The following is a 20,829-nucleotide window of genomic DNA, read 5'->3' on the forward strand; positions in this document are numbered from 1 at the left end:
GGAACATACTGGAAATGTTTAGGCTTTTTCACAACTTTAAATGAATTGGAACAAATTCATTGTTTTAATTAGTCTGTCCACTAGATAAGCAGTATAGTAAGTTCAATAAACCGTAAACTATAAATAAAGTGAATTTATGTTAAACCTCTTTATTAACACAACATTCACACTCGTACCAGGACCACATTACCCTCCATTCCAGCGCATAACTAAACTTTATTCTTCCTAATAACTCCATCATCATCCAACCTCTCTTAGGTAGCAGCGAAACTATATTATATATAGCTACAAAAATGAAGATTTTTAATGCTGCAGTGGGTTCTTTGACCTTTGCTCAGAAAATAGAGATCTCTCTGAACAGGGCCGGGCTTAGCAAGTGCGGGGCCCTGTGCAGACCAATTTAATGGGGCCCCATCCTAGCTCCGCCCCACCTAGCTCCACCCCCACCCTAGCTCCACCCCCACCCTAGCCCCACCCCTACCCTAGCTCCAGGGCCGGCCACCCCTCCCTCCAAGCTCCCAGGCCATCCCCTCCGAGCTCCCGGACCATCCCCCCTCCCTCCCTCCGAGCTCCAGGGCCTCCTCCCTCCTTCCCAGCTCCAAGGCCCCCCTCCCTCCTTCCTACCCACCCACTCTGGAGTCCAGCCCCCCTCCGAGCTCCAGGGCTCCTCCCTCCTTCCCAGCTCCAAGGCCCCCCTCCCTCCTTCCTAGCTCCAAGGCCTCCCACCAAGCTCCAATCCCCCTCCCTCTGAATTTTAAAAGTTACCTCGTCGGGTTACAGGCAGCGGCAGGAGTGAAAAGCGTGCGAGCTGCTCGGCACTTCAGGAGCCTTCCCTCTCTCAGCTCTGGTCCCGCCCTCGTGGAAACAGGAAATGAGGGCGGGACCAGAGCTGAGAGAGAGAAAGGAAGGCTCCTGAAGTGCCGAGCAGATCGCACGCTTTTCACTCCTGCCGCTGCCTGTAACCCAACGAGGTAACTTTTAAAATTCAGAGGGAGGGGGACTGGAAGTCGGGCGATCGGGGGCGGGGCGGAGGTGCGCCGCATGGGGCCCCCTTGAGCGCAAGGCCCTATGCGGTCGCTTCACCCTAAGACCGGCCCTGTTTCTGAACAATTAAAACAACCCCTAAGCCTAATTCAATCAGCAAAAGAAACAAATCCAGGAAATAGTGAGGTCTGACATCGGAGGCAGCGCTACAACTGTGAAATACTTACTGTAATTGTGAAGAGGGGTACTGGAAGCTTGGGACTTGTTGCCTTTCCTTCGTATTGTCAAAAGCTGAGCCTTAGAGCTGGGAGTTGGCGACTGGTCAGAAGCGTTTGTCGCATCCTCGTAGTCCTCAGAATAAGAGAAGTTGCTAATTTTATCATTGTCAGAGTTTCTGTCACAGTCAAGCTCCTGGCTCCTCGTTTGTCCTCTGCTTTCCATTCCTTTTATCACCCTTTTCCTTCAGACTGTTTTTCTAGGGCTTCATGAAAGGTTTATTATCATTGAATTACTTCTGCATAGGCTTCTGGAATCAACAGCTTCTTGCAGAAAATCTGTTATCCTTTGCTCAAACAACGGCCTTCCAGAGTTCATACTGGCAACTGCTGACAGACAATAGCAGTATAGCTCACCACAACTGTTAAAAAAAAAAAATCAGTTTAAGCTTCAGGTATTAACATTCCACATTTTATGTAGTGACACAGTGACTATTTTCTCTGCTGCATTAAAAAGAAAAGTTGGGAACAGAAGTTTGCTCCATATTGAGGCATATTTTCAAAGCACTTAGCCTTCCAAAGTTCCCCAAAGTTCCATAGAAACTTATGGAACTTTGGAAGGCTAAGTGCTTTAAAAATATGCAAGATTATATACTAGTGAGAAATGCCCTTCGGATAAAAATGAAATGGGTGCTAGCAAGGTAATCCCCCCCCCCCCCCACCATCCTCCCTCCCGAGTTCCAAACCCCCCACTCCGTCCCTCCCTTCCGATTTCCACATCCCCCTCTCCCTCCCTCCGGCCCCTCAGTCACTTGGTTGCGAGTTTGTGATTAAAGTTCGCAGCGCTCTCCCCGCTGCTGTCACTGAATGTGTGGGACTCCCCGCTGCTGTCACAGAATCTGTGGAACTCGTGCGTTGTGCCATCCCCGCCCTCTACGTCATCGCGTTTTGATGCGAGGGCGGAGGTACAGTGACTGCAGGCCCGCCCCACCCTCTACATCATCGTGTTTTGACGTGAGGGCGAAGCTACACTGACTGTAGGCCAAACCAGATATCTCCGTCGCCTCAAGTTTCCGGCTTGAGGCTTCATTGGAACATTGGAGGTGCCTTTTATATATATAGATCGCCCATTGGAAAAATACAGGCTGCAGTTCTTGGGAAAATTTTTGTTTACTGGTCTCCCAAAACAGATTTATGAAGTGATTAAATATTAACAATTAGACCGATGCAGAAAACTACTGCGGGAAGAAGTGCACAGTTAACAAAGTAAGCGCATGCATGTTATTGGGCACGCAATGCAAAAAGGGGTTCTTTACAGAAATGTACTTGCTTAGTAGGTGTCAGCACACAGCTTAGTAAAATCTATGCTAAGGAGCTGTTAAACTACCACAATGCAGAGTTTTTGACAGAGCACAACATGAGAAATGTACCACCTGAACTGAGGTGGCGAAAGATTAGTTGCCCTGGTAGTGTAGTGGCCCCCTGAACCAAACTGACCTCCCTGCTCCCCTGACATTAGACTACCAGAGATTGTTTTAAATGTACCCCTTCCTCTCTCTGAATCCCACAGACCCATCCCACTCATCTCAAAAAATGGAAAGAGAGGAAGAATACACTCACTTCTGCCTCCAGTGCCATCATTCAAAATGATGGCCCTTAATGGTGCATTGCGACTTAGAGCAGTCTACCAAAAGGACAATATGATTCCTGCCTTTCCACTTTTTGAGATGTGTGGGCAGATCAGGAGGGCTTGGGGAAGAAGGAAGTACACTAGACTACCAGGATTTTTTTTTTTTAAATAATATCTGGGGCAGGGGGTTGAGAAGGGGGCTGCTAGACTACCAGGGAATTAATGGTATTGGGAGAAATGCAGATTTTTTGGGGGGGAGTGGAGGGGGGATCTTGACAGGTATTTGTGACCTGGATTGGCCACTGTTGGAAACAGGATGCTGGACTTGATGAATATTTGGTTTGTCCCAGTATGGCAATACCTAAGTACTTATCACTCACACACTGACCGGAAAGGGGACATTTTGGCAATGAACTGCGGATTAATGCCACAGTGTATACTGTTTTTCCTGACAGTTCACACTTTTTAATGCAGCTGTAATTTGCATGCTCATTAATTACCTCCAATATTTATTGTAGTGATGAAGTAATTTCGCAGCACCAGACATGCGCTAAGCCATCGGTGTGCAGATTCACTGCATGGCTTTCTGCACTGGCTCCAATATGAGCTATAAGAAGAAAATAAAGGAGAAAAATTATGACCCTGTAAGACAGTGCTCTATACCTTATCTAAATTAGGCAAACCTAGGTAATCTGAAACAAAACCAAGGAAATCCAGGGTGGGCAGCAGCTGAGGAAGAAGAGAGAAAGAAAGACACACACATACAGTGAGTGAGCAAGCTTACTAAAGAAAATTCTGACATGCAGGGGCATAACGATTCCCTTAAGCTGACAAAATGCCCAGGGCTGCTAGGCACTCCTCCTTCCTCTCCTCTTCCCCCTTCTCCAGCTGTATCCCCCACCCCCCTCTGCCAGTCCTCCAAAATGCCATAGCGGGTCACAGCAGAGGCAGAACTGAAAGCTGCTCTCTGTCCAGAACGGCCTTTCCTCTGCTGCATCCCACCTTTCTGATATAACTTCCTTTGGGTGGGATGTGGCAAAGGAAAAGGTCCCGCTAAACAGAGCAGCTTTCAGTGCTGCAGCATTTGGAGGACTGCCAGGGGAGGGGGCATATGGGTAGACAGATACTGGACACGGGCACTGAGAGGAGAGAAGAGGGGAGGGAGTGCAGACAAGAGAAAGCGAGAGAGACCTGGAACAAAGGAGAAGGGGAAGATATGTTAAGGTTCAATTGGGAGGAGGTATTTTTATTTTGAATATAGGTGTTTTTAATTGGTCTATTTCTCTAATACTGAGGCAGAAAGGCCTAAGATTTTTTTTTTAATGATGTCTTTGCCTGTGATTGGAAAAAAAAAACCAGCTCTGCTTGTTTGTTCAGAGCTGTGGGTTCAAGTTCTAGGAATCTGCACAGAAAATGATGGGCAGTCTTTGATCAGAAATCTTCAAGGACAATGCCCCTCTTTTTTTGAGTGTGCAGGCAGGACACCCTGCAGAAGAACCGCCTATTTCTCCTCAAAATGTGAAAACCAAAAACAAACTTGTTTTTCCTTAAGTCACTGGGGACGTGGAGCCAGAGGAGTTCTCTGAGAGATAGCTGAGATTGGGTACCAGAGCCGGTGGTGGGAGGCGGGACTGGTGGTTGGGAGGCGGGGATAGTGCTGGGCAGACTTATACGGTCTGTGCCAGAGCCGGTGGTGGGAGGCGGGGACAGTGCTGGGCAGACTTATACGGTCTGTGCCCTGAAGAGGACAGGTACAAATCAAAGTAGGGTATACACAAAAAGTAGCACATATGAGTTTATCTTGTTGGGCAGACTGGATGGACCATGCAGATCTTTTTCTGCCGTCATCTACTATGTTACTAGTCACCGTGACTTGCATGTTCAAACATGTAAACAGGCATAAGTAAGTGGGTGAAATTGGTAAGAGGGGGGTGGGATTTGGAGAGGCTGATAGAACCTCTACCTTTAGAAACCTTGGCCGCCACCCCAACTCCATCCCACAGTCTCTGCCCTATTATATTAACTTGCTTAAATCTAATATAAACCTGGACGCTTTTACAGGGCAGCTTGATTAGCTGTGCTTTTCTTATGCGAGGTCCTGATGCACAAAGATTTAATGGGTCGTAAACAGTGACAAATGCATAAAGGGATCGCATGCAAATGAGCTGCACGGATCCTCCTTTGTGACTGAGCTGTGAAATGCATGACTGCTCCGATGCAGACCCAATCCCCAATCCCGACCCCCCCCCCCCCCCCAGCACCTGACCCGCACCAAGCAAAAATGGCCCTGGTGGCCTAGTGACCCTCCCCATACACTCCCAACCTCCCCCCCCCCCCCCGCATCAATCAAGAATGGCCCTGGTGGCCTAGTGACTCCCTCCCGAACCCCCTCCCCTCCAGGGCAAGGGCAGGAGCTGGGCACCACCATTTTGGAAGAGGCGACGCCTGAGGTAGGAAAGAGGATGTGTTGCTCCTATCCTCCTGCCTCCAACCTTTTAAGAAGGGATGGGCCGGGGAGAGGGTCACTAGGCAACCCGAGTCATTCTTGATTGGTTTGGTGGGCGGGTCAGGAGGGTGTGGGAGGGTCATTAGGCCATTAGGGCCATTTTTGCTTGGTGCTTGAGGTGTGCAGGTCCCCAGGACCACCAGGGAATTGAGTTGGGGAGGGGCACTAGGGGGTGCTGAAAGGGGAGAGGTGGGAAGCACAAGCAAGCTTTGCAGCTGTCCGCTTGTGCTTTCCTCCTCTGACAGCTCTACAGCAGCCCGTGAAATCTGCTCTGGAGCTGTGCATCGCCTGGGATGCTCATTAGAATACTAACGAGCTGACTGTAATACATTTGTTTTATTTAATTTTACATTATTCATCAAGCATTTCAACTTGAACAGAAAAGGTACTTCATCAAGAGAAAAACAAAAACAAATACATCCATATAAATTCAAAATTATAGTTTACCAGATTTAAGTACTCTCAAGTCCTCTATTTATGTTAATATTATCCTCAAGACCTTCTAGCAACAAGAAATTCTGTAAGGTGTAAAGATTCATAAAAAACATACTTCACTGACTGGTAACAGATTACACACTTGCAGGGATAGCGTAGGTAAAAGGTAGCGCCCAACTGAAGGACACCTGGCTTTAGAAGCAAAAATTGTCTACGTCTTCTTTGTGTTTCCTTAGAAACATCAGGAAATATACGTATTTTTAATCCCATGAATTCTTTGTCTTTATTTTTAAAGAATTGTCTCATACTCCACATTTTGTCCGGAGGAAAAGCAACTGTTACCAGCAATGTCGCTGGAGAAACTAATTCAACTGTTGGAGCCTCTAGTATGGCAGAGGCATCCAGCAGTTGATCCGAAGAATTTCCAGGCGCCTTAGTTGGTAAATAATAGGCCTGAGTTATAGGAGGAAGAGAATCCTCCGGCATCCCCAGGGACTCTTTGAAATATTTATTCAACAGTTCCCTAGGAGCAATCGTAATTGTCCTAGGGAAATTCAAGAATCTCAAGTTATTGGCCCTCTGGGAGTTCTCCAGAAGTTCAATCTTCCTTCTCATATTAATACAGTCTTTAGTTAAAGTTATTTGTATCTCTTGTATTTTTTCTATGTGTTCCAGTTGTTTTTTTTATATTTTTTTGATATATCTTTCTTTTCATTTTCAGTGGTTACAACTGTTTCTTCTAGTTTCTTTACTAGGGATTCTAATACTTGAACTTGAGGACATAGAACTTTTCCTAAGTTAACTATCAAAAGCCATAAATTTTCCAGGGTCACTTCTGTAGGTTTAACTTCTAGAAACGCAAGAGTGTTCAAAGTCTGTTGCTCTTCAGCAGAAGTACTTACAGATTGCATTCCTGTTAAACTCAGAGGAACTCCCGCAGACAAAGATGTAGACTCCTGGGCTAGAGAAGGGCTAAAACTCCCTTCAGCACTTTTATTCTCTGGCGAGTTTATTATGTTCCCCCATGGCTCCACTGCTGAAACACTTCCTGGTTGCAGAGGAGACGCCGCTGACGCCAGAGAAAGAACGCCCAGGGGCTGCGGGAGACGAGCACGCAGGTCGGGGCTTAGAGAGATGTCATGCACTAGCGGCGTCTCGGAGCTTCCACCTATTCCAGGCGTCGCAAGCATGCCATTCTCCGATCTCTGTTGAACTCCGGATCTCCGCAGAAAGGTATCTAATGTACCCGAAGGCAGAGTAGTAGGTCGGCCTGGGGGAGCAGCGGCTGCCGATTTCCCTCTGCGTTTCGGCATAACGAGGAAACAAACCATGCCATTCAAGGCTGAACAAGGAACGCGGAGATCAGCGTCAGGTTCTTTCCGCCATCTTGGATCATTCCAGGATTTTCAGCCTGCTTCTCTCCTTTGGACACACAGTCCACTACAAGTCCATAAGGTTAGCCAGTATCTTCCAGGGGAATGACTGTAATACATTTGCATGGAGTTCTCGGTGGCTGCTAACGGCACATGTTAGAGCCACGGAAAACACCTTTATGTATTACTAGCTAAATAAAGTTTGCTTTATATTGGCTACAACCAGTCTAAAACAAATGTTAACAGCACAGTAATATTTGTGCATCGGGGCCTAACAGACCGGTGATCTATTTCCCCACGTTGTTTCAAACAGCGCTGTAAAATTAGCGCCAGAACAGCACAGGAAAATAACTCCCCTATGATCAAAGTTAACAGCATGCAAATTTAGGAGTGCTATTAGCTTCAATCATGGGGGGAAGTGTGGGAGAATTGTGCCTGGGCATATGCCCAAGGCACAATCCTACCGCAGTTGTTTGACAGGTCCAGGCTGTCAAAAAAAAAAAAAAGCCTGGACCTGTCAAGCAGGAGGTTCCCCCGCCCCCAAGGGGCTAGAGATCTGGTGGACCTCCAGCCCCCCCCTAGCTTCCCCCCCCAGGGACAAGTTTCCCTGGTGGCCTTCTCCTCCCACCCCTTTGGACAGAGGCACGGGGCAGGGCGCTGCCATTTTGGAGGCGATGCTGGAAGGAGGGAGTGCTACTCCCTCCTCCATCACTGCAAGGTACGGAAGGGGGTCGGGAGAGCTAGACCACTAGGGCGAGTGGGGGATGAGGGTAGGGTTGCTCACTGGGCCACCAGGGAGTTTTTCTTTGTGTTGAGGGGGGGGGGGGTCAGGAGGCTCGACCCCAGAGTTGGTGTCCAGGGAATGTGGGCACTTGGGACTACTGGGGGGCCCACTGGACACCCAGGAGCGAAGGTGGCAGCCCAGGCTGCCTGGCTTGGATGGGGGGATGACGACAGGGAGGCTTCAAGCTGGCATAGGGTAATGGCACTATTCTGCCCGTATGAACAGAACACTGTTTTCTGATCATATGGGCAGAATACCGCAGAGCTCATTTAAATCTCTGGCACACTTGTTGTTTGTCGCGCCAGGGCCCTCTCATCATGCCACGCTGGTAAATGCGGGCATTAGTGGCCTCTAGCATCCGCATTTACCTTTGATCATCGACCCATAAGTGAGGCAAAGAGAGAGGGCAGAGTTAAAAATCCAGCTCAGGGAAGCTGAAACCATAACAAGCACAATAGGTTTAAACATGATTGGTTGGCTGGGAAAAAAAAAAACAGGGCAGAGCCTCGTTTGTTTATCAGCAGGCCCCCCGATTTATCCTAATTGAAGGAAGTGAGGCAAAACCCAAGTTCTTTGGCTTGGAGAACATCCAAGCCAGAACCAGCAGCCCCCTTGCTTACCTAGACTAATGGTACTCTTGCCCCCCCCCCCCCCCCCCCCCCCCCACACACACACACAATCTTCCTATGACTTCTGATTCTTTTCCCTCTTCCTAGCAAGTAGTGTTTGTCAAAGTTTCTTTTTTAGGACACAGTGATAGGACTGCGAGAGCTGTCTCTATGTGAATATTTATCAATCCGAGACAGAGGTGGCCAGCCAAAAGAGGGGGCGGGGGAAGGATAAGGGAAAAATTATAACTGCTACAGTCTAACAGAACACCCGTAAGCTGATTCTTTGTGTGACACACAGGAAAGACAAATATGTGAGTTTTGCTATGCAATAAGTATAAAAGTGTTTATTTGCTGTGATTAGAAATTAGCATTCTTATTACGTTTAATGCTAAGACTTTCTTTACATATAGAGGATAAATGGGATATATTTTCCAACAGATTGTCATATGCAGAATGTGAACAGCATCTCACTGAAAAAAATAATATAGTTCCCCTCTGAGTAAGACATTCACTAACCATTTACAGATAGGGAGATGGATGCTGGACCTGGGGTGGGAGAGCTGAGGGAAGGGAGAGAGCGAAAGACCTGGAGCATAAGGGAACGTGGAAGAGGGGCAGTAGTAGCATACCAAGGGAGGGGAGGTGGGGGCAGTCCCCTCTGGGTGCGAGCAGCAAGGCGATGATTAGAGCAGTCGAGCAGCTGTCAGCTCTGCTGGTCCCCTGCCCCCTCTGACGTTTGTTTACGCTTTCTAACAATAATTGAACCAGGGGACACAAGATGAAATTAGAATGTTTAAAACAAATCGGTGAAAGTTTTTCTTTACTCAGCGCGTAGTTAGACTCTGGAACTCATTGCCAGAGAAGGTAGTGACAGCAGCTGGCCTTGCTGAGTTTAAAGGGGGTCTGGACAGATTTCTGAAGGAAAGGTCCATTGATCGTTATTAAATTTTTGTAGTTTTTACCAGGTTCTTGCGGCCTGGATTGGCCGCTGTCGGAGACAGAGTGCTGGGCTTGATGGACTTTTGGTCTTTTCCCAGCGTGGCAGTGCTTATGTACTTCCTGTTCCGGGGCAGGGGAGCGGCGGAGCCGACAGCTGTGCAACTGCTCCATGCAGTCCCTTTGCTAGAAGGAAGGGTGGTGGGGGTGATGCGGGTGCAGGAGTGCAGAAGGAAGGGGACAGGAAAGAAGTCGGCCGCCAAGGACATTAATGCTGGCTCTGGAGGGAGTATAGAGACAGGGACACAGAGGGGAGACACGACAGGGAGGATAGACACACATTAAAAAAAATGGATAATGATCAGAAAAGAAATGTTAAAAAGGAAAGGAGACCCTGGAGAGAGTTAAGAAAAAAAAATACTTTGATGAAAGCAACACTCACACAACGAAGATAGGAAAGACATTTTTTTCTGAATTTATTAATTGTAATGTGTTAGCTTTTTAACACTGCAATAAAGTTCCTCTCATAGGCTGAGAAGCTCAAATCAAGAAGTTTCTTTTATTTCTGATATGATAAAACATGTGGTTAGGCTCAGCTTTCAAGTATAATGCAGTATAATGCTCTTTTCTTACAATTTTTCCCTCCTCTCCCTCCCTAGAATAGGCTGGAAGGAACCCAGTTTCTTGGGCACCACCAAGTAAATGGAATAATGGCTTTTTCCTATGTTCTGGCTTTCAACAGTCTCCACTGCTCCTTACTGGAGCAGCCATTGGAATGTGGACACTCACTTGCCCCATAAAGGCATCTGAATCCCACTCTGCAAATTCCCAAGGTGTACCCCTGACGGACTACCTCTAGAACTGGTCTGAGGGAATAAGGGTCCCTTCCTGGTTGAACAGAGCAAGGAAACCTCCCACCTGAACCTTCCCTACAGTTTGGAAGACAACCACAAAAGGACACAACCCTTGACCTCCAGAATCTTCAAAAGGGCAAACCCTTTGGGCTCTTGAGTTGCTGCAACAGATTCTGCCATTATTGAGCCCAGTCACTGGAACAGCCTCTGACCGATGGCCCTATCCCTCAGGGAGATACTGTGGACAAGCCTTGACTAGATCTTTAACAATCTTTTCCAAGTTCTTTCCAAACAGGTGACCCCAAAAAGCTAGTTTACTCAAGTACAACTCAGAGTGATCCACTGCCAAATGCTGCAGCCTCCATTTTGAATTCAGAGCTGGCATGGGCACGAGCAAGTGGGAATTGCTGCTACCCACCCTACCCTAGACCACCAGAACATCGGTCAGGAAGACCTGCGGGAAGCCTACAGGAAAGTGAGGGGTCCTCAGGAAGGGAGTGGGTGCATCGCACTAGGAACATTTTTAGCTTGCTACAGCCCTGTGCATGGGTCTCAAACTGAGAAATGAAGATAAAGCTGTGCGACCATCCAGTCTGGAACTACATGCTAGTCTACTTCAAAAATCAAAATGCAAGTGAAGAGTTTTAAACAAAATAAAACATTTGGTTTCAACATACAAAACAAAACTTAAAAGCAACAACAACAGAATAAAAAGCTAATAGAATTCTGTAAAAAAAAAAAAAAAAAAAACTTCTGTCATGTGCCATGCCTGTCAACTACCATAAAATCAAATACAGATGAACAATTTAAGTTTCACATAATTAAAAAGCAGAAAATGGAGGTCTAAGGGAGAAGATACTTAAACATGAAGGACCCCCCCCCCCCCCCCCCAATCTCCACAGTACATACCTTTTCTGAGCCGGCATCATTTCCTGAGTGACCTATTTTAGGCTTATTTGGCACACAAAAATGATGATGGGAAGGCAAATAATCCTAGCAGACAGCAGAACAACTATTATCAAGGAGGCAAAGGATTGCTAAGATATTGAGGGTCACAGCTGTTTTCACTAATGCAGTGAAGAAAATGCTCTGAAAAGAGAAGCTTAAAAAAATGGAAGTCATCCCAGCAGCTTCATGTAGCACCTTCAAACTCAGCACACATATTGGAAAAACTCCCAATACAATCCCATGAAAACAACTGAAGAGGATAAGATGATGGAGGAGGAGGAGAGAGCAGTGGCAGTGGCATCGGAGCTATCTCAGGCAGTTGGCTTTCAGTTGGCTGCCAGGTGACAACTGAAGGTTCTATGCTGGAACATCATCATTCTGACTGGCAATTAGACCAACCACCTCTCTTTTAGAGAGAGCTTGGAACAGAAAACAAATGGGCCTAGGAGGTGAAGCTAGATTGTAGACCCCAACTAAATTCTGAAAGGCTGTCAGACTAAACTGGCTGTCACATCAGGAGTCTTGTTCTAGACCATAATCAAAAGATGAATTTGTAGACTGAAGTTCACGTTGCAGCCCTACAGATCTCCTTTATAGCCAATCGTTTTTCTAAATCATTGGGAGTAGGGTGCCCTGGGAAACCATCCTGAACTTTTCTCAGAGTAGGAATCTGTTCAGGGCCCTTAGGTCTAGAATGGGACGCAGCCCCCCCCCCCCCCCCATTTCTTTTGAACAAGGAAGTACCTGGAATATGATCCCCAACTTCCTCCCCTGGTGGAACAGACTCGACCGCATGGGCCTTCAGAAGGGCTTAGAGTTCCTCTGCAAGTACCTGCCTGTGCCAAGCTGAGTGAACAAGCTCTCGGTGGGCAATTTGGAGGTTATAGATACCGACTGAGTGCGTATCCGAGACGGACTATTTGAAGAACCCACTGGTCAGAGGTTATAAGAGGTCACCTTTCGTGGAAAACCTTCACGCTCCCCCCGACCAGCAAGTCGTCCAGGATGGACACTTTTACAGTGGCTATGTTCTGCTGGAGCAAGTCAAAAGCTCATCTCTTGCTTTGTCTGGGGAGCAGCAGGGGCCTTTGGCGCATGCTCTTGACATGAGCCTGAGCAGGCTGGCAAGCCGAGTGTTTGTACCTACACCTCTGATAGTAATAGGGACGCCTCCTAGCTGAGGAAGTAGATGCAAAAGGCACCCAGCGGGAGAGAGAAGAGATGGTATCACTATGTTTTTTTATTTGGTCTGCGACGTCCTCAACCTTCTCTCCAAAAAGGTTATCTACCCCCGCCCCCCCAGAATGGGGCATCCGCCAACCTCTGCTGAACTGAATGTTCCAAGTCAAACATGCAGCCATGAGAGTCTGTGCATTGCTATACCCTAGGAAGAGATCCTGGATGCCACATGAAAAGTGTCGTAAGTGCCCCTGACCAAGAACTTCAACACGCCTTCTGCTGCTTGACGAACTGGCAAAGTGACTTGGCCTGCTCTGGAGGGAACGTCTCAGCCAGGTCCGACAAGTTGCACACTGAGTTATGCAAGTAGACACTCGTGAAGAGCTGGTAGGATTGTATTCGGAGATGAACATTGAAGCCTGGAACAAAAGAATCCAGGGTTCTAGCTTCTCCACCTGGGGGCGTCGAGGCATAGACCCTGGAACTCCTGGCTCTTTTGACAGCGGATTCTATCACCATGGAATTGTGAGGCAACCGAGGTCAATCAAAACCAGGTGTACTGTGGATCCAGTGTATGGTATCGATCTTCTTGGGCATGACCAGGACCAACAGAGGGGACTTCCAGTTTCTAACAAGGACTTCCTGGAGTACCTCATGGAGAGGAACAGTCACAGCCTCCTTAGCAGGAGATGTGTAGTGCAGGACCTCGAGCATCTTGGCTCTGGGCTAGTCCTCCACTTCCAAAGGAAATGGTATGGCGGCAGACATTTCCTTGACAAAAGAAGGGAATGAAATTTTCTCAGAGGAATTCCATAGGACTCATCTGACGAAAAGTACCTTGGATGGGCCTCTGAATTCCATGGCTACTCTTCAGAGTCAGACAATACCTCCTGGCGGGAGTATCGAGACCAAACCTGCCTCGACGTGGAGAAGCCATATCTTCGAGAACGGCATCAAGAAGTTGGTTCCCGCCTCAACTCTAGTGAAGCTTCCTCCACCAACATCAAGGGAGTGGCGGCTTGGCTGGCAGTCAACACCAGAGCTGCATGCGGCGTCTGTGTTGAAGGCCGCACCGCAGGCTGAGGGCCAAGTGGGACCACAACAGGAGGCTGGGAAGGCGCAAGCACCCCCGATGCACACCATTGCATAAGGCCATCCAGAAGCTCAGGGAGCAAGGCCCGAATGCACTCATTGAGGGCCAACACTGGGAAAGACCGGGATGCTGGCTCAGGAGCAGGTTGCAGTACTAGTGGGGTCAATGAGGGAGCTGGATCTTGGCTGCTGGGAGACCGACTAATTGGCACCTCCTGTATGGAGGGGAAGCAGTAGTCCCGGTGCTGACACTTCTCGAGTGCCAAATCCTTTGATGTCCCTGAGTTCCTGGCCTCATGCATCAAGGGCGATTAATGCCAATGTTTCTTGGCCTTCGCCTGAAGCTTGTCATCGAAACTCCTCGGTGCCGATGAGAATGACGTCGAATCCACATGTTGCCTCGGGGTCGAGTCCAGCAATGGATGGTCAAGTGGGCCCTGCACAGCAGGCAGCCTCGAGGCAGGTGGAGACCCACTTGATGCTTCACTGCTCCCAGTGTCTAAGGGTCTAGCAGCAACCATGCTTACCGATGCTCCCGATGCAATGCTTGACGTCAATGCCGATGTCAAGGAACTGGACTTGGTTCCAAAAATCCTCTCTCATTGAGCCTCTCCGGAAACCTGGATCCTCTTCTTCATACGAAGGAAGAGAACACAGTTAGCTATGGAAGGGGAGGGGAGAGAAAGGATAAATCGCTGAACATGGAGGGGAGGGGGGGGGGGCAGGGGAGAGGAGAATTGTTGGATATGGATGGAGGAAAAAGCAGGGAAGAGACGAGAGTTGCTGGACATGGCTGGATCGAGGGGAGGGCAGGAGAAATGCTGGACATGGATGGAGGAGAGGGAAGACAGAAAGGAGATGCACATGGATGGAGGGGAGAGAGGAGAAATGCTGGACGTGGATGGAGTGGAGGGCAAGGAAGAGAGGAGAAATGTTGGCTAGAAATGGAGGGAAGGAAATACAGAGAAAGGATATGCACACGGATGGAGGGGGAGGGAGAGAGGAGAAATGCTAGACATGGATGGAGGGGAGGGAAGACAGAGGAAGTATATGCACATGGATAGAGGAGAGAGGCGAAATGCTGGACATACGAGGGGAGATGCACATGAATGGAGGGGAGAGAGGAGAAATTTTGGACATGGAGGGGAGGGAAGACAGAGGAAGGAGATGCACATGGATGGAAGGGAGAGGAGAAATGCTCGACAAGGAGGAGAGGAAAGACAGAGGAAGCAGATACACATGGATGGAGGGGAGAGAAGAGAAATGCTGGACATGGATGGAGGGGAAGGAAGACAGAGGAGGAGATACACATGGGTGGAGGGGAGGAGAGAGAGGAGAAACGCTGGACATGGATGGAGGGTGAAAGGAAAAATGCTGGACATGGATGGAGGAGATGAAACAATGAGGAAGGAGATGCATACTGAATGGAGATGAGGGACAGGGAATAAAGGAGAAAAACTGCACATGGATGGAGAAAATAGGAAAAGCTGGATCCACTCTATACCTCCTCAAGTCCGCGGAGGACCCAGCTTTTACCTATGGATGTAGGGCAAGTAATGAAGAAGAAAGGAGGAAAGTAAAGAAATAAATGGAAAGGAAGCCCTGGAAACAGAGATAAGGGAACAGATAGCAGCAGAGAGACTGGAACCAACATGATCAGAAAAACAAAGTCACCAGACAACAAAAGTAAAAAAAAATCATTTTATTTTCATTTTAGTGTTTGGAATATGTCCAATTTGAGAATTTACATATGCTGTCTTATTTTGCAATGTATTTCTTTCTGTTTTTCTGGTATTGTGTTGCATACAGAGTCTAGCTTCTTAGGATTTCAGGTTAAAATTTGAAGAGGAGCTATCTCTGTCCTGCATGTGTGACTGCAGGGCCAAGTGTCCAAATAGGGATCTGTTTGTTACGTTCTGAGATTTTTATAACATATTGTTTCAGGTTTGGCAAGACTGTTCTCCAAATTCCTGGTCTGTATGCTAATTTGGTTTGTGTCATTTTGGGTATACTGGAGCTGTAACAGCTTACAGAAATTATTTATAATGAAAGAAAAACAACAAGTTATTTTTCTTCTCCTATATTGGTGTAATATTTTCAACTAGTAAAAAAGGCCCGTTTCTGACACAAATGAACCCCCTCCCACTTCTTCCCATCTGAGTTCCAGGACCCCCCTACCATTTCTTCCCATCCCCCCTCTTCCCTTCCCGCTCTGCCTCTTCCCCCCTCTCCGAGTTCCAGGACCCCCCTTCCCCCCGCTACCCCCTGATCCAGGACCCCCTTTCCCTTCCAGTTCCAGGACCCGCCCCTCTCCTTCCAGTGGATTTCCAGTAATTTCCCCCCCCCCCCCGTGTTGTTTCAGGACCTCCTTCCCCCCCTCCCCCCCGTGTCGTATGTGACAATCTAAAGGTGGCCAAACAGGTAGAAAAAGCGATGGTGAAAGCTAGAAGAACGTTTGGATGCATAGGGAGAGGAATAACCAGTAAAAAAAAAAAAAAGGAGGTGATGATGCCCCTGCTTAAGTCTCTGGCGATACCTCATTTAGAATACTGTGTACAATTCTGGAGACCGCACTTTCAGAAAGATATAAATTGGATGGAGTTGGTCCATAGGCCAGCTACTAAAATGGTCAATGATCTTCATCATAAAAGGTATGGGGACAGACTTAAAGATCTAAATACGTGTACTCTAAAAGAAAGGCAGAAGAGAGGAGATATGATAGAGACATTTAAATACCTATGTGGCATAAATGCACAGCAAGAGAGTCTCTTTCAATTGGAAGGAAGCTCTGGAACAAGGGGGCATAAGATGAAGGTGAAAGGGGGTAAACTTAAAAGTAACCCAAGGAAATACTTCTCCTTCACATAAAGGATGGTGAATTTGTGGAATGGACTCTTGGTGGAGATCAAAACAGTATCTGAATTCCAGAGAGCTTGGGACAACTACATAGGATCTCTAAGGGAGTGATAGGGAGAGTAGATAGAATGGACAGGCAGACTGGATAAGCCATATGATCTTTATCTGCCTACATTTTTCTCTATTTCTATGTTCATGTTATAGAAATGAAAAAAAAAAGAGTAAATTATTGCTGAGGCATCACAATGAATCCTATATTCAGTCTTGGAGACATATCTCAGTAAGAATATAAAGAGGCTAACCGAGGTCCAAAGAAAAGCATGGGGTCTGCACTGAAAAAAAAACATATACAGCAAGATATGATACAGACCTTTAAAATCTGAAAAGTATTAATGTACAAGAAATAAATGCTTTCCAGTGGAAAAGAAGCTGTAGCATTAGCTTACATCATGCAAGTTGCAAGGGTGGAGATTCAAAAGCAATTAAGAAAATATTTCTTCATAGAAACGTTTGTGGATATATGGAATGCCCTCCCAGAGGAGGTGAAGGAGACAAAAAAACATAACAGAATTCAAAGAAACATGGGTTGAGTACAAAGGTTGCCTTAATGACAAGAAAATGCTTCTAGCATTCAATCCTCATTATTTTGCTATTAATGTATACTTTCCCGCATCACTTTTTTTTTTTTTTTACTTTTAATTACAATAAGTTGGTAGCCACATTGAACCTGATCTATTGGGATATAAATGAAATAAATAAAATCTAGCTTTTGGCATCTCAGATCAGAACAGCAGCAAAATAACTTTTTTTTTTAACTCAAATACTGATGGAGGTAACATGTACTGAGTACTGACTGCAACCCTAACCACCTCACTAGGCAGACTAGATGGGTCATTTCATTCCTTATATGCATGAAGAAACAGTGCATTCTGAGACTGTAAAATGTATTGGATATTTTCCTGTCTTAAATATGTCTGAAGTGTATTTCTCCTGTTTAGCCAGCAGATGGTGCATGTTTATGCTTAGAGCTGTTACAGAGGACTGACTTATCTTTCTTTTATTTGGCACACAGATAATAGGAAGTGCCTGTAGTGATGTAACCAGTTTTTATTTGACACTTGTTGACTGGACTCCGATTGGCCTGGAGTTTGAAATTACCCAGTAGTGCCTACTGTTGCTTCAGTCAGAGAGCGAGAGAGAGAGAGATCTTTGCTGAGGCTTGGTGAATTATATGTCCTCACTGTTCCAAGTTCTGAGAATAAACACAATTGTTTGTTTGTTCTGCTTGTCTGAACTGATAAAGAATCCTGATGATTTGTGTGTTGGGTCTGCAAGTGCTTTCTGGGAACTGTGGGACCACTGAATGTATGGCCCCAGTAACCTAGAAATCACTTGAGTGCGGGAGACTTGCCCAGATGTGGTTGTAACCCAGTTGGTGGGAGGAGGGTGCTAGTGTACATCACAAGCGGCAGGTACAGGTGGACCTGAGCTGTGCTGGGGATAGACCCTCTAAGTGGCCGTGGGTTAACCCCAGGCTGGTGGCTAGGCATTTCGTGAGAATATGATGTCACCCTATTATGTTACTTATTGTCACAACTTGCAATGAATCCAGTTCACTCTTGGTTCAACTCCCTGTACTACAAGAATTAAACCAACAGCATTCTTGGAGATCCCCCACAAGAGAGCACTACAAGATGCCCCATGACACTGTAAAGGAGTAAGCATACACAATAAAAGCCCCACATTGAGTCATTAACTGTACTGACAACCACGAAGTATAATAATTAACTGAAAGTGAAGTCTCACTTGACACAAACCAACCTCGTAACAATTAATATTTTTATGGCATCTCATGTCAGAAGTATTCACCGCTACCGCATCTAAGATACATTAAATCTTATTGTTCAGTCTACCTCCACATTTTACTTAAAAAAAATCTGGCAAATAAATTAGGTGAAGTAGGAAAAAGGGCACCACTTCGGACCTCAAAACATGTGCATTTCTTGTACTACTCTATATCTACAGCGGCATACTATTGATGCTTGGGATATTAAATGAATTGTAAAAGAGGATGTCATCTGTCAACTGCAGAACAGTAATGTCTTATGGAAAATTAACTTTAAAAACCTCTCTTATGGAATTACATCTTTCTGAATCAGCCCCTAAGGTAAACAATGAGAAATCTGAGTAACAACACAAAGTACTGCTCGCAATTACTATGAGAAATAGTTGCAAGACCAGAAAACATTTACTTGTAAAATGAAAGCGATGAAGAAATGCATCTTTTTAAGCATGAGAATTACGATATGCCTCCCTGGGTTTTGGCGATGAGTCACTTGAAAAGTATTCAGACAGAAACAACTGGTTGGGGGGGGGGGGGGGACGATGATTTCCAAAGTTTAATATTAAGAGAAAGAAAAGTTAATAATAAACCATACTCCTATAAAGTTCCAAACTACAGCAACGTATGCAGAAGAGAGTTCCTAAGAGCATGGGGGAACCCAACTTTTTCTTCAAAAATTTTTTATCGAACTTTCAAATAAAGAGATTTTAGGTGGGTATATTAAAGAATACACTTGCAACATCTGTCATTTGCAAGCGTAGCATAAAAGGCATAAATTCAACAATAACGGTAGACGCCATCTTTCAAAAGTTATCCGTTTTTGTTCTCACAAGAAGCTAGGTCAAATATTCAGCGCAAAAAAAAAAATCAAAGAACCCTGAGCTTGAAACAAGTTTCAACCATGACGGATGTACAAAAGTATCATCCTTTCTTCACTCACCTTCCCCTCCTTTCAACACCGTGCCGTGGTTTACTTAAGCACAAAACTGATTGCTGAACTGTCATGATGAGGGCTGCTACTCATAAACCTATACGGGTCACTGTAGTAACCTACCAGTGAAAGCCAGGCTCAGAAACCACCCACCCTTTAAGAAAGAAATAACAGCCTTTTACATCAGACTACTTTACTCATTCTTGGATGCTGCCAAGGTAACACAATTGCTAGTTCTCCTAGAGGAGAAAAATCACCGTCCTCTGCATTTTAAAGACCCGTTTCTACTAGCCTTGTTAAAAAAAACAAACTCCTGCCACACTGCTGGTTCAGATTTTTACAATAATTCCCGACTTCATCAAGTAGTTGGCATGATAAATGAGAGGTAGTAAGACGGTTAAAAAAAAAAAAAAAGCACAATCGGTAAGCAGGTAGCTATGGGTGAGACGAGCGCTCGACCCCCCCACTGCTCACCTTTCCTCACTGAGCCAGCGTACAGATGGCTCGGGCCGCCGCTTCTAGAGAAGGACCCTGCGCGTGCGGTTCTGGAACTCTCCGGACGCGGCTTCGTTGTTGCTAGGCTGCACGGGATGTCTGCGCAAGGCTCCACGGTAACCGTGGCAAGGGAACACACTGACAAACCACCCAGTACCGACAACAACACTGTACGCATGCGCACGCACAGGACTTGAACAACGTGCAGTTAAAGGGAAAACGTTCATCCCATAGGTGGTTGCAAAGAGGTTGGGTTGGGTACAAGTGAGCCTATCTACTCCATTGTATGAGCTGAAGCCAGTAGGCTCAGCTTGCCGAGGGTTTAGTACACCCAAAACAATATCAAAAGATTGTTAGAAATAAAGGACTGCCTATGCCTGGTCCATCTATAAAAAGTAAACTACTACTAATCATTTCTATAGCGCTACCAGTGGGAAGCAGAGCTTCACAATTGAACATGAAGAAAAGACAGTCCCTGCTCAAAAGAGCTTACAACCTAAATCAGGACAGCCGTTCCATTGGCAATACTTTAAAAGGTGGAGGAGATCCGGATTTTGGACCGGTTAAGACCTATAATAGATATTGGTAGTATAATTACCATGAAATAAGTAGATAAAGGTAAAGGAGTAAAATAAAGGGGCGGTTGGGGGGGGGGGGGAAGAGGGAGGAAAGGATGTAAAATAATGATGATGATGATGATGTTAGACTAGATGCACATGTACAATTATGACATGACTGAATGTTTACAAAATGTTTGACTTTATTGGTTTTGTTTGACGTGGTACATCATCAATAAAAACCGTTGAAATATAAAAGGTGGAGGAGAAAAGATTTTTATTTTTTACTTATTTGACAGCGTCTTAATTTAATTGAAAGCTTCCCATATCTAGATATAAATATCATAAAATAAAAATTGAATGTCACTAAAACAGTTTCAAAAATTATTGTAGTTGGTGGAAACAGCAGTTATAAACTCTGTATTTTGTGCTCATTTTTCTACACTGTTCTATACAATACAGGTGACCACATTTCAGTGAAAATATCCTGTTTCCTGATGGGTTCATCTTAACTGTTGTTGTAAGCTGCCTTAGGAAACCTGGTGTTACAAAGATTGGAAGTAAAATTAAACTCTCCTTTCATTGGGGCACATGGAATCA

The 20,829-nt window shown here is 46.0% G+C and overlaps 1 protein-coding gene across 1 annotated transcript in view; it reads right to left on the minus strand.

Annotated features, from left to right (window-relative positions):
* The window catches only part of LCA5 (lebercilin LCA5), a 124,309-nt gene extending 104,476 nt beyond the window's left edge, over positions 1–19,833 (minus strand). Inside the window, exons 1-3 of the mRNA XM_030199065.1 lie at positions 19,652–19,833; positions 3,330–3,436; positions 1,212–1,621 (exon numbers count right to left, since the gene is read on the minus strand). Of these exons, the coding sequence (XP_030054925.1) occupies positions 1,212–1,425 (214 nt within the window). The 5' untranslated portion in view covers positions 1,426–1,621; positions 3,330–3,436; positions 19,652–19,833. The remainder of the gene's footprint in view (positions 1–1,211; positions 1,622–3,329; positions 3,437–19,651) is intronic.
* Positions 19,834–20,829: the final 996 nt, after the last annotated feature.

This window comes from Microcaecilia unicolor, chromosome 3 (assembly GCF_901765095.1).
Source record: "Microcaecilia unicolor chromosome 3, aMicUni1.1, whole genome shotgun sequence".
NCBI classification, from domain to species: Eukaryota; Metazoa; Chordata; class Amphibia; order Gymnophiona; family Siphonopidae; genus Microcaecilia; species Microcaecilia unicolor.